The sequence below is a fragment of the Amphimedon queenslandica genome, unplaced genomic scaffold, assembly GCF_000090795.2.
Source record: "Amphimedon queenslandica unplaced genomic scaffold, v1.1 AMPQUscaffold_13075, whole genome shotgun sequence".
Taxonomy (NCBI): Eukaryota; Metazoa; Porifera; class Demospongiae; order Haplosclerida; family Niphatidae; genus Amphimedon; species Amphimedon queenslandica.
This window is the reverse complement of record NW_003546689.1, coordinates 38978-52367: the sequence shown is the minus strand read 5'-3', so window position 1 is coordinate 52367 and position 13390 is coordinate 38978. Positions and strand designations below refer to the sequence as shown.

At 36.9% G+C, this 13390-nt stretch overlaps 5 protein-coding genes across 6 annotated transcripts in view; 1 reads left to right on the top strand and 4 right to left on the bottom strand.

Annotated features, from left to right (window-relative positions):
- Nucleotides 1-594, bottom strand: part of LOC109580154 (citron Rho-interacting kinase-like) — a 7609-nt gene extending 7015 nt beyond the window's left edge. For both annotated transcript variants that reach the window (XM_020001426.1, XM_020001427.1), the window contains exons 1-2: nt 476-594; nt 154-281 (exon numbers count right to left, since the gene is read on the bottom strand). In XM_020001426.1, coding sequence (XP_019856985.1) covers nt 154-281; nt 476-481 — 134 coding nt within the window. In that variant the 5' untranslated portion in view covers nt 482-594. The remainder of the gene's footprint in view (nt 1-153; nt 282-475) is intronic.
- LOC100635161 (citron Rho-interacting kinase-like) lies at nt 527-3227 on the bottom strand. Its single transcript, XM_020001429.1, has 10 exons — nt 2994-3227; nt 2524-2615; nt 2178-2261; nt 1989-2069; nt 1713-1833; nt 1445-1584; nt 1180-1377; nt 938-1085; nt 661-866; nt 527-596 (listed from the first exon to the last, which is right to left on the bottom strand). The coding sequence occupies exons 1-9, from the start codon at nt 3217-3219 to the stop codon at nt 667-669; spliced, it is 1290 nt and encodes a 429-aa protein (XP_019856988.1). The 5' UTR covers nt 3220-3227; the 3' UTR covers nt 527-596; nt 661-666.
- Nucleotides 3228-3321: 94 nt separating this feature from the next.
- LOC100633650 (transcription elongation factor B polypeptide 2-like) lies at nt 3322-4589 on the top strand. The gene is made up of 3 exons (XM_003389406.3): nt 3322-3430; nt 3578-3824; nt 4199-4589. The coding sequence occupies exons 1-3, from the start codon at nt 3428-3430 to the stop codon at nt 4324-4326; spliced, it is 378 nt and encodes a 125-aa protein (XP_003389454.1). The 5' UTR covers nt 3322-3427; the 3' UTR covers nt 4327-4589.
- A 20-nt stretch (nt 4590-4609) lies between these two features.
- Nucleotides 4610-5718, bottom strand: LOC100633778 (vitamin K epoxide reductase complex subunit 1-like protein 1). The gene is made up of 3 exons (XM_003389407.3): nt 5543-5718; nt 5286-5395; nt 4610-4939 (listed from the first exon to the last, which is right to left on the bottom strand). The coding sequence occupies exons 1-3, from the start codon at nt 5698-5700 to the stop codon at nt 4725-4727; spliced, it is 483 nt and encodes a 160-aa protein (XP_003389455.1). The 5' UTR covers nt 5701-5718; the 3' UTR covers nt 4610-4724.
- A 4-nt stretch (nt 5719-5722) lies between these two features.
- LOC100635036 (protein phosphatase Slingshot homolog 2-like) lies at nt 5723-13376 on the bottom strand. Its single transcript, XM_003389417.3, has 16 exons — nt 13204-13376; nt 12752-12860; nt 10974-11044; nt 10372-10493; nt 9953-10015; nt 9834-9899; nt 9239-9373; nt 9108-9191; nt 8969-9020; nt 8696-8866; nt 8594-8640; nt 8376-8450; nt 8006-8077; nt 7869-7929; nt 7648-7787; nt 5723-7285 (listed from the first exon to the last, which is right to left on the bottom strand). Exons 1-16 carry the CDS (start codon nt 13255-13257, stop codon nt 5911-5913), a joined length of 2697 nt encoding a protein of 898 aa, XP_003389465.1. The 5' UTR covers nt 13258-13376; the 3' UTR covers nt 5723-5910.
- Nucleotides 13377-13390: the final 14 nt, after the last annotated feature.

The following is a 13390-nucleotide window of genomic DNA, read 5'->3' as shown; positions in this document are numbered from 1 at the left end:
ATGTAATAAAAATTTGGGGTGATTTCGGAGTAATTTTTTGGAAAAATGCATGGGCTATAGTCTTGGGTACTTTTTAGATTCTTGGCGTTTTCTTATATAATAAATAATAAAATATATATTGTGCATTAAAACTATATTGTGTCATGTGCTTACTTGTTCTCTGTGTCTCTCATTTCTTTTGCTATTTTATTATTTTCTCTAACTTCAGCCAGCAGCTGCAGTGCTTTGGTATTGGACGTTCCTCTTTCTTTACGCTCTGACTCAAGCCTCCGATGCAAATCCTAAAAACAACAACAACAACAACAACAACAACAACAACAATAATAATAATAATAATAATAATAATAATAATAATAATAATAATAATAACAACAACAACAATAATAATAATAATAATAATAATAATAATAATAATAATAATAATAATAATAATAATAATAATAATAATAATAATAATAATGTAGTATTCCATTACCATCATTTGCTTCCTATATATGTCACTTTCCTGTCTTATACTTCTCTTCTCTTCATTGGCTGCTCTCAATTCTTCTCGACATTTCTTTAACACAGCATGAACATCATCAGGTTCATTAATACTAAAACATACAAACAAACAAACAAACAAACAAATAAATAAATTAATAAATAAATAGTATATACCCAATATTATGAGGTGCCTCTACTCCAGTGTGGTATGATGACCAGTTGGTGTAGCTGAACCCAATGAATGGCAGGTTCTCGGCCAGTGAAGGAACGGGAGCTTTTATAAGTCATGTTAGCATCAGCAGGATCATCCACTGGATCAAAAGAATCAAAATTAGATGTATCAGTAGGACCTTTAATAACTGGGACAAAGGGAGGGGTCACTGAAGAGAAAATTAATAAATAATAACAATAAAATAATGATCATTTCTTTCATATTTATAAAGGTCGTTACTTGATGCAATGTTGTTCCAGTCCACTTGTTTGAAGAATGGATGCTTCACGATGTCAGGATACTCCAGTCTCTTCTCTGGCTTCACTAAAAGGGACTCTATCAAACTACGAGCCTCTGGAGACAATTCCTCAGGGATCTGTAAACTAGTCTATTTTTAACAACAACAACAATAATAAAATAGATAATAATAATGATGATGATGATATTATTTATCACTTTAATTTAGCTTAAGTTAGGCATACCTGGTAACTCATGATGTTAGCATAGGTCTCAGCAGTGGTGCTTCCCTCAAAAGGAGTCACCTCGAAGAGTAGCTCGTACATTATGATACCGACTGACCACCAGTCACAGGAGACCCCGTACGTTAACTTCTTATCAAGACTGGTCAGTACTTCAGGGCTGATGTACTCCGGAGTACCCACAGGAAGAGTGTAATCAACCTATTGATAGTAATAATAATAATGATAATGATAATAATAATAAGTATATTTTAATTATTATACTTACCACTTTCCCATTTTCATCCAGTCTTGATGCTGATCCGAAATCAACTAACTTGATATGACCTGATCTTGTGATCAAGACGTTATCAGGTTTGACGTCACGATGAACAAACCCCAACTGGTGGAGATCATGAAGAGCACATACTACAATACAAGAAATAAAACAATCTCAATAATAATAATAATAATAATAATAATAATAATAATAATAATAATAATAATAATAATAATAATAATAATGATGATAAATAATTAAAGAATCTACTACTGACTGATCTCTGCTGTATAGAAGCAAGCTTCTCCTTCAGTCATCCCCATCTCTTTCCTCTCCATCACTGTAAACAGGTCACCTCCTGGGTGATAGTCCATCACTAGATACAAACACTTCTCATCCTATGAAGATACACGTACAGTAATATACAGTAATATACAGTAATATACAGGAATATACAGGAATATACAGTAATATACAGTAATATACAGTAATATACAGTAATATATACGTGTACATGTACATCAAGAGGATGAAGGGTGTACAGTGTACATACCTGGAAGGCATAATGGAGTTTGGTGAGCCACTGGCTGTTACCAAGGGCCATGATGTCCCTCTCCTCAATAAAGAAGGTAGCCTACGATCAAATGCAACCATTGCAAAAGTCATCATCATTATTATTATTATTATTATTGTTATTATTATTATTATCATCATCATTTATAATCGTAGTTGTTGTACTTACATCAGCTTGTTGCAGTATGTGGGTCTTTTTCATTATCTTCATAGCATAAATCTGACTAGTGGTCTTCTCTTGAACAACACGCACCTATACATTTAAATGTACATGTAAATAAATAAATAATCACCATTACAATACAGTATATGAACATGTATATCAAAGTGAGTGTAGAGGTACTCTTAATTGAGATGTTATTTATCACAACACCCTATTATATTCATAAGTTTCAAATTCAAAACTATCTCCCAAATGAAAATCACAAAGAAACACATACAGATACACAGATACATTACTAATAAAGGCACATGTACATGTAGTCTGGTTCCATAAAGATGGTTTAATGGTATACCTCCCCAAAGTGTCCTTGTCCAATTATTCCTTTCGTAATGAAATCAGTTTCTTTTAGCCTGAGTTTATCAAAGTCTTCCATAACTGGTTTATCTATAAAGAGAAAGTAAAAGAGGAAAAGGTGATACAAAAAATACAGTTTAATGATAAACATGATTACAAGTACATGCACTACATGTTAATACATAAGAGTAGTATGGTTTAATAATTGACCCCAAACACTATTTAATGGTTTTTTGAATGTTGCATGGTTTCTTAATACAGCCTAATGCTGCAGGGACAGTAGCAGGTGTTTCATGTACAGCCCATCTTTAAACAAGAAAATGGCATTTGAACAACTCCAGATGGAACTGAAAGCAATGATCAATGATATCTATATCATCTGTGATACATGCACTTAACAAAGAAATGGCAAATTAATTCTGTATATTTGCAAAGGTATCTTATATAAGATATATAATTAATGATTACATTTCTTCAGAAACCGGGATACATATTTGTCCTTGGAGAGGGAGGCAGAGCTGCTGCACTCCTTATAAACGGACTCCAGCGAGTCCAAGAGACAGTCATAGCCTAAACGAACCAGCCTCTGGTCTGAGAGCCTTCCCCCTCCCTCCTCTAGTAGGGTGAGGGCCGCTGACTTCAACTGGAGGAATCTCTCGTGTATTATTGTTTCTTCTTCAGAAAGAGTAGCCATTTTGAGAGTTCCCGCTTTTTGAAAACAATTTTAATAACTGGTTTTAATAACTAGTCAATTACTCAGCACCACCCACAATGAAATTAATGAGAAGAAATTTGAATTGTACGTATAATTAGAGAAAGGACGTGGGCCAGTTGGAAATTGGAATCTGCTCTTGCTTGCCTCAGTCTCTTAGTGTCTCTGTACTCTCTTATAGAAAAGCATCATGGTGCGTTCATACTAGTTTTGTAAAACCATTTGTCTCTAGAATGAGGGGCCTACTATTAATAATGTGTGGATGTACATGTACATGTTTCAATATTAATTAAAGGGTGTAACTCAAGTTTTCAATATGTACATCTATACTATGATTTAGGACGTGTTTTTAATGATCCGTCGTAAGAAGCAGACGATACTATTGGACGCCACAGAGGAGACCACCGTCACTCAGTTAAAGAAGACGCTCGAGGCGATACTAAAGAGACCACCCGATGAGATTCAGTTGTATAAAATGGACACCAACGAGGCCCTGGATGACACCCGTACGCTGGGGGACTGTGGGTACAAGTCTTCCAACTCAAAGGCTCAGGATCCGTCACAAATTGGACTAAGATTGAAAATAGGTATAACACACAACTAATGCTAAGAGCTTGATGTTAGTTAGGACGTTGATGAGTACAGGGTTTTTAGGAGAAATCCTGTGGTTAAGGCTAGATTTTAATTAGTATGTTTATTAAATTTGCAGGAGGTCATTTTGCTTTGACACCTCTTGTTTGCCTTTAGCAGTCTGCATTAGCACCTCTGGCCTGCCTCTGACATTGTCCCCTTTACCTTATAAGGAAGATCAGTATTATAAGCTCTTTTATTAATATATGCATCATCACTTTAACTTTTAAATCTTTCACTATTGCTATCCAATAATTATCCACTCTTGATGCACACTAATTAACTGTAGAGACCGTTAATGTTCCTCTTGTAATCTCTCCTCCTCCTTTAGATGGAGAGTATGAGAATTTTGACATTACCCCTTACTCCACACCACCAGATTTACCTGATGTAATGCGTACCCCTGACGTCAGTGGAGGCGGTCAAATGTCCTCAGTAGCAGCTGGAGGAAAAGAATAGAAAACAAAGAGATAACTATTCTAGTGTTATTATTATTACTTCTTTTTGTGTTTTGTTATTATTATATTAATTAATCTAAAGTTGACGTGTCAATACTTACCCTTTCAATTTTTTGTTTTTTTGTAATGCAAAAGTTTCATTCACTGTATCTGTCCTTAAGCTACTTTAGTCTGTTCTTGTTGTAATTGATATTTTAACATAATTCGTGTGTTAATAAAACCTCTAGTTTATTATTATATTAACTATTTGACAAATTAACTCAATTTCTGTCACTACATAGACGTGCTTTAAATAGATTCTTGCAAATTAAAAATGTATAAATTACAAAAGTTCTGCAGTTGTAGTCTCAAAATGTTGCAAAATACCAGTTTGCTTTCTTTAATATAAGCTCTTTGTCTTTATTCCTTTTTATTTTTCTCTTTTTTCCTCAAGAGTGCAGCAATAGAATAAATCAATAAGAAGAAGTTAATGCTGTTAATGACAAGGCAAACCAAACAGACTTTATTAATGACAAAAAACAACAAGTACATCAAGTATAGGGACACAGCACTGACTCCAGTGTTAAGCAGTGCAGATAATGACAGCAATCCTTTGCTCTCTAGTATGTACAAACCTGCATCAATTAGAAGTAATACAGACTAGGGTATAAGTAATACAGACTAGGGTATAGGTATATTGTACTATAGTGTGTGGGTGTACCAAAGTCACCTCCACTAGTTTATATAGTGGAGACCACAGGAGAGGAGGGCAGTTATAGATACTGGTAGTCAGACAACAGTCCCTTCACACACCCACACACTATAGTATAAACCAGATAAAGCTGTTTCGTGTTACTGAATTAATACACTTCGAAGTTAGTTGATTAGAAGCCTTGGCACCACCTCAACTTCTAATCAAATAACATCATTGTGTATATATATCCAGTAACCCTCAACATCTGTGACTTATCTATAACGTACCAATGATGAACTGAAGGGGATAGAATAGGACTCCATAGTAAGAGTTAGGTTGATTTAAGAAATGATCTTTGTTGAGAATCAGTTCAACTATTCCAAAACCATAACTGTATCTATGCATAATTATAATAAACTAATACTTTATGTTAATGCAAATGAAAATGTGATTACAATAATTGTATCAAAACACTAATACATTTTCATTTTCGATACATATGCACACTTTTCCCCGTTAACATTATGTCTTGAACAAAACTTACTCTGAAGTCAATACTGCTGTACAGGATATCCTCTCATTAATGTCACACAGAGGAGAATAAGAATCATCTTCCAACTTTGCGTGTTCTATTACCACAGAATATACTGATACTAAGAATCCCAATCCACTCAAAAAACTGTACACTGACAAAGCCGCCATTTTGTTTTCTCAGTAAACTTTAAAATCCAAACTTTAAAATTCCGTATTCTTAAAACACGTGCAGCAAACACACGAAGTAATAAATAAAACGAGAGAAAGAGAAAAATTAAGAAATGAATTGTGTCAATTAAATGTTACAGGATTAATATGAAACACAAGAAAAAAACAACAAAAATAATAATAACTGCCACCAGAGAGAGAATCCATCCATTAAATATCTCCAATTGATGCCCCTCTCTTGTGTGATAAAAGATGTACTACATCAGTAGAGCCACGAAGTGATGACGTCCGCTTCAATTCTCCTCCTCCTCCTTTGGTAGATGATTGCTTATCAAACACGCCCAGTAGTTCACGTACCCCCTTGCTTCCCTCCCCTCCTTCTCTTTCTTGAGGTACAGCTCCTTCATCACTGATAGCATTAACAGCTCCGCCTCCTGTTGGTGGGTTATTAGCCTCAGGGCTTGATAGTGCTGAGCGTTTCTGTCCGAGCATTGAAGCAGCTTTTGTTGCTCTTTGGTATCTAGTATTAGGAGAATCACAAGTAGATATATCAGCTCCACCCACAACCTCCTTAGCCAACACTTCTGTAGTGTTTGATGACTCGTTGACTATCGGTTGTTCTGTTTGTATCGGAGAGGGCGTGGTTTCATGTACGTCCGATACATGTACATGTACGTCTCTTGATTGACATGAAGGTAAGGATTCTTCGGAGGAGGCGCGACTTAGATTGCTCCGCTTACCAGCACTAGATGGTCTGTTATTCATTTTCTCAATTTCTTTAATTCGATTGGTCACGCTTGTAATAAGTGTCGGGTTAATCTGCTCCTTTCCCTCACCCTTGTCTCCGCCCACCTCCATATCAGCCCCGCCCACCTCCTCCTCCCCAACCTCATTTAACTTTTCTTGTGATGTCAAACTTCGTTTCGAAGGGCTCAACTGGTTGCTAGGATACGATCTCTCGGAAGCGGACGATGGTCGAAGGGACGAGGGTAAACTGGTTGCCCTAGCAACTCGGCTGTGAACAGAATCATTAGGAGAGAGGGTAGAGGCAGCCAACACGTCAGAGGAGTTATGGCTAGTCTCTGTCTTTCTCATTGATTTAATGGTTGACGTGTAGCGCTGGAAAGTCATTCCATCTTCATCAGGAGGAGTGAAAGGAGGAGAAGAGAATGGTGATTCACTTTCAGAGGAAGACGGATCATTGATACCAAGGTCCCTCTCGTCCTCAATATGGTGAGTATCAAGGGACTCTAAGTAATTCATCATTCCCTCGGCTTTCTCTGGAGGGAGGGACTGATGGACTCGGGACTCAAGTACCAGGGGGATTTGTAGCGGACTCGTCTTAGTTGAGTTTAAAGGAGGGTGGGTTCCAGCTGAGACTGGACGCATTTGAGGAGGTTCGTCTTCAACCTCGTTATGTTCATGGGCGTCCTGAGGTGTCTCCTGTCCTCTCTCCCCATCTGCTAATTGTATTTCAAGCTCCTCCTCGTTAACGAAGAGTCTCTGTCTGATGTTAGGATCTGAGCTTGAGCGAGATTGAAATGTAATGCGACTTGGAGCCTGAGTACCAAAGAGATCATTGTATCTGTAGAATAAAAATAATGATAAAATATTTAATAACAATGTACATGTACATGTAGTTAGTATAAGAGCTTGTTTTTGAATATGAATATCATTACACGTTAATTGTAAGTGCGACCCACGATAGCCTTTACTAAAAGTATCCTTTATAAGGACAGCACTGCCTGGCACAATTTGTGAGAAGCTGGAGTTTTGGACTTGGTAATATCCAGGCAATTTTTGAAAGGGTAAAGTTGAGTGTATCAATACTGTGTACTCTCAATGAATGCCCTGACACTATTAATAAATAATTAAATGCAACATACAAATGTACATGTACTGCACGTTCAGTTCTCATTCTCTCAATTACATGTACATGTACAGCACCTGGCTTTCAAAATTCCTTCGTAAGCTTTGAGTTGTGACATGAACCCGTGATTGGGTTTAATGCAAGACCTTTGGGACCTGACAAAGGAGAGAGCATCTTCCAGTGACATCCGATACTCCTTCATAGTGTAAGCTATGACCTGTAGAGGGAGGGAGGGAGGGAGAGAGCAAAATGATCATTGAAACAGTACAAGTTTATGTAAAAGATATAAAGGACTCACAGTAGCTGCTGATCTACTGATGCCCATCTTACAGTGAACTAACAGCTTAGACTTTCTTTCTCTATAAAATACATGTAAATAAATAAAAGTATCATTATCATTGTTGTTGTTGTTGTTGTTGTTGTTGTTGTGCTTACTTGACTTCTTTGATAAACTTGTAAGTGTCATCCCAATGCTTCAGTAACTCACTCTCAGGGAGATCATACACTCTATACCATAAAGAAACTAATACATGAACATATGTACATGTATAGGCACATGGTACATCAGTAAATATACTGTACATGGAACAAGATACCTTTGATAGATTGCTCTTGCACACACTGATGCATACTTCACACATAATTATTCGTATCACATTACATGAGGATTACCATGTACATGCACACGACCATATAGAAGTACATGTACATGTACTGTACAAGCAATTGATGTGTAGCTTAAAATATCTGCATATTTTCTCACACTCTCTCCCTCTCTCTCTCTCCCCCACACTCCCTCCTTTACCTTATTGTTTTGTATTTGAATGACTCTGGATAAAAGTTGTCAATCTCTTTTGTCATATTCAAAATGTACTCCACACTACAATATAGAAATAATACATGTATCTTAAAAATCCAAACTTGATTGGAATCAGTTCAAAACTTCTACACAACATAAGTACATGTACATGTATCAGAAAATGCAATAAAAATGGAGAATTCTCTACTTTTGAATCCTCTTACCCCATCTCCTTCAGTTCAAGTAAATTAGATGCATTCCACTCAGTACCCTAATAAATCAATAAATAAATAAACAAATAATTAATTAAAATAATCAAATCTCACAAGATAAAGGTATTCATGTATTTTAGAGGGTTCCTCCAGTTGCCCGACAATGTACAACATTTGCTGGTCGAGGAACCCGCGGTACTCCTTCAGGTTCATCATCATCTCATTCTCCAGCTGCTGCCTGATCTGACGGCTTGAGGCTGTGTCAAGATCCAAGTGTAACATAACCTTAGGAGAGAAAGAGAGGGGGAGAGAGGGAGGGAGGGAGGGAGAGGGGGAGAGAGAGGGGGAGGGAGGTGTTAAGAAGGAGTGTTGTTTTTATTAACGTACATCTCGGAGTTTTTGTATTAATGTATCTTTGAAAGCTCTTTTCTCTGCATCTCTGAAAATATAAATGATAATAATAACAACAACAACAACAATAATAATAATAATGTATAATAAATACATGTACAATGTACATGCTTACAGTTGTGTCCAGTCAGCAAGACCTTTAACGTCATAGTATATTGGGGAATCTGGACGGAATGATAATAAAGAGCCTTGAAGTCTCCTAAAAGAGAGAGGGATTGAAATACATGTACGTGTACATATACTTACCATTCGTTTAAAGCTATTCCATCGTCAGTGAGTTGTGCCTGGTAAAAAGTCATCCAAGTGTGTGAGAGTCCTCCATCATAGTAATTATAAGACCTGGCCTGCTCTGTAGCCTTGAACAGGAACTGGAGTGCAGTCCTAGAGGAGAAGAGAGCAGCTGGTCATTAATACAGGAATTGTAACGGATGATGGAGCAGGAGAGGAACTTGATATGGGAAGTATTGATTGGAACAGGAAGGAAGGGTATGTACATATACATGTACATATACGCTGTACATTATAAGTGTACATTATATTGTATAAATACATGCACCTGTAGTTCTGTTGCTCTCTCCCTCTCTCTCCATTCATCACTATGTGACACTTGGCAATCAACCAAAACTAATCAAAGCTTCACCTTTAAACTTTCCCAATACATCACATATACATGTACACACACACATGTAGATGTAACATTAATAGTACAATAAACAGACCTTACTAACGGGAATTACCAAGTTCATGTACATGTACAGTATGTGAGGTTTGGCAATATTCCAATACAAACAACCCACAGTACAGTACATGATTAGCAGCTGTACAGTGTACAGTGTCTTACCACATGCTTTGGACGGAGAGTGGCTTTAACATGTGGTGCTTGTCCTGACAATGGACACTGAAACCGCTAGAAAGAGGAGGAGACATGTCACATGAGACTCACATGACTCTTTTCCTTACCCATCACCATCCAGTTTAATCTCAGTGTTCCTCCATAGGGGCAGGACCAGACAAATCTTGATACTACATTTTAAAAAATACATGAATTACAGCTGCACATATAAGTTTGTACGTACATGTACACGTACATGTACATATACAAGTTAGAATCAGCACAAGGTTATCAAATATGTAATAAAATTGAGAGTGATTTCAAAGCCATTTTTTGGAAAAACCATGAGCTATAGTCTTTGCTTTTCTCCAAAAGTTGCTTAAACAAACATAAGAGAACAATCATAATACCAGTAGAATGTCTTAGCTGATTCCAACCACTAGTTATTAATGGTTATTAATGATTATTAATGGTTATTAATTGTTATTAATAGTTATTAATGGTTATTAATGGTTATTAATGGTTATTAATGGTTATTTATTCTTACACGTCTGCAGATTGTTCAGTTCCTAGTACAATGGTTTCCTCAGTATCCTGCACTCCCTGGGTCGATATGACAACCATGTACCTAGTTACTGGTCTCACAGTACACCTTTCTAATTCAACTCCCTGTAGAGAGAGAGGAGAGAGGGAGAAAGAAAGAGAGAGGGAGAGGGAGAGAGAAAGAGAGAGAGAGGGAGAGGGAGAGAGAAAGAGAGAGAGAGAGGGAGAGGGAGAGAGAGAGAGGGAGAGGGAGAGAGGGAGAGGGAGAGAGAGAGAGAGGGAGAGGGAGAAAGAAAGAGGGGTATGTGATACTCAATAGTTAAGGACTGTTTTCATTGCAGCTGCTATTATGACCATTTTCAGGTGTCAGAATTGATTTCCAAGTGACATTATTTAACACAATTATCAGTAATTACCACAACAGCTTTAAACTTGTAACCAGAAATCAATGTTCAAAGACATCACAAGAGCAGCTCTACATGTGTACATGTACGTAGTCACACAAAGGAAAAGGTGCACACAACAATCAAACAATAACAACAACAATCAATAAACAATAAAAATAGATATGTACATGTACATGTACATGTACAGCTGTGTTCTTACCAATCGAATTGCATCTTGTGGTCGCATTAGTTTATTGAGTTTTCTCAAATGATTCATGATACGAAGTGATCCTGAGAGAGAGAGGGAGAGAGAGGGAGAGAGAGAGAGAGGGAGAGAGAAGGTGAGGGGGAGAGAGATATAAACAAAGAGAAGCTTCAAAGATGATATTAATCAAAATCACAACACAAACATTTTATTCATAGAAAAGCAGCCACAAAATATAAAACACAAACACATAACATGAACACATGTTTACATGAGAACAAAGGCATCTATATCTACATGCATAGAGTCAACAAATCAAAATTATGATGGGTAAGCAATCAAAATTATGACGGGCAGACACTCATAATTTTTAGCCAATGCAGCTGGGTGGGTTTCATTCATCTCATTCAATCATTAACATAACACGGAAACACTTCTCTTTATTGAAAGGAGCTCAATGTGACTAATGTATCAGTACAAGTGATTATTGTGTTATTATTATAATTATCTACAGTTACTATTGTGCCATACTGCACATCTGTATAAGGAAAGGGAGAGAGAGGGAGGGAAAGAGAAGGGGCCACCATGTTGTACTATAAATCACTAAGAAGGCAGATACTATTACAAAGAAGGCATGTATATACATGTTCACATATGTAGGAGTGGAAGTGGTTCACACACACACACGTACATGTACATGTACGTGTAGATATACAGTACATGGACTGTGTGCTGTAGATGGTTGCATTCTCCATCCATCAATTCTCCATAATAACTATACACTACATGTAGTGTTTTGATGCTAACAAATTTGTTATCATAACATGAGGAAAAGAGAGAGAGGGAGAGAGAGGGAGAGAGAGGGAGAGAAGCAACAAAAGAAAGAAAGGATGACTCAGAAGATAAGGCTATTGAAAGAAATACAATCCTATTATACTTAGGCTACTGTATGATAATGATCACCGTTATTATTATTACTATTATTATTTATTAAAGGGCATATAACATCATCTGTGATGTCATGGTTGCCATGGTGAGGAATTGGTTCCTAATAAACTCGAGAGACTTGAAAGGAATAGAGCAACAAATGATGACCTTTAACTTTAAAAACAAAATGATTATAATAAATAAATGTACATAAACCTTAATTCTGCCTCTCTCTCTCCCTCTCCCTCTCTCTCTCTCTCTCTCTCTCTCTCTCTCTCTCTCTCTCTCTCTCTCTCTCCCTCTCCCTCTCTCTCTCTCCTACTAAATTTCATTCTAATTGTGTTCTATTCCATTAGGTACATATGTACCCCGTACACTAACAGGAGGAAAGAGGAGGAGGAGGAGGAGGAATGTGTGTACAGACACACGATCAATTATTATTTATTATCCAGTAACAGTATTATGATAATAATCAGCACTGACTGACTGACTCTGTGTGTCTTATTAATAGCTAATATTGACTGGCTGGTGGTTGTTTCACACTTCATTTAGTACAACACTAATCATCCACAACAACTCAACGGACCTCATCCATTAAATACTGTATCCACTAATCGATGGAATATGATTTGTGTGAGCATGTACATGTACATGTACTGTACTGTACATTATCATACAGTACATGTGATTCAAACTGATATCAATTGATCTTATAAACTAATATGCCAGTTGATTCAAACTGATATACCAGAGACCCAAAACCAGCTGTTAAACATCATATTAATACAAGTACGATACGTATCACTTACCAGTAATAATAAACTGTCCTACATGTAGGTGCATGTACATGTATTTACAAACAATACCTTTGTGTTTTCCAACGCTGGCTCCTGGTCTTGGCGTGAGACATATTGCGCAACCTTCTCTGCAGACGAATCCTTCATAACTGGAGAGAGATCCTTGATCTTCACTTTCCTGTTTAAAAAATAAAAATATATCTTTTAAATACAACAATAACAATGATAATAATAAATAAATAAACTACATATATTGTACACGCAAGCTTGGCTCAAATTCATCCTCCCTTCCTCTGGCTAGAAGAGAATTTACCTCCAAACAGTATTAATACAAGTAGAGGCACATGTATCATTATATGTATTGATTAATACATTATTTTACTCCTGTTTGGCAAAACCACAATATCCTGACTAAGTAAACTTGATAAATACTACAATTCAGGAATTCAAGGCTCATTCTAATGCGTGGCCTCTTTGCAAGTAAGAGAAGGAGCTACAAGAGCTGGTAGAAGTGGCCTTACGCTGATGGATTCTTGTGGAGAAGGAGAGCTTCGCTCGAGCGTTTGTAGCGACATCAGTGTTCCAGTGATCGGGGAGATAATAAGAGCCTCTGCTCCTCTTTTTAAAGCCTCCTTGCACTAACGAGAAAAAGAGAGAAGGAGAGGGAGAGCGAAGAGTGTTGGTGGCTTTATAAAAGCACAGCAACTT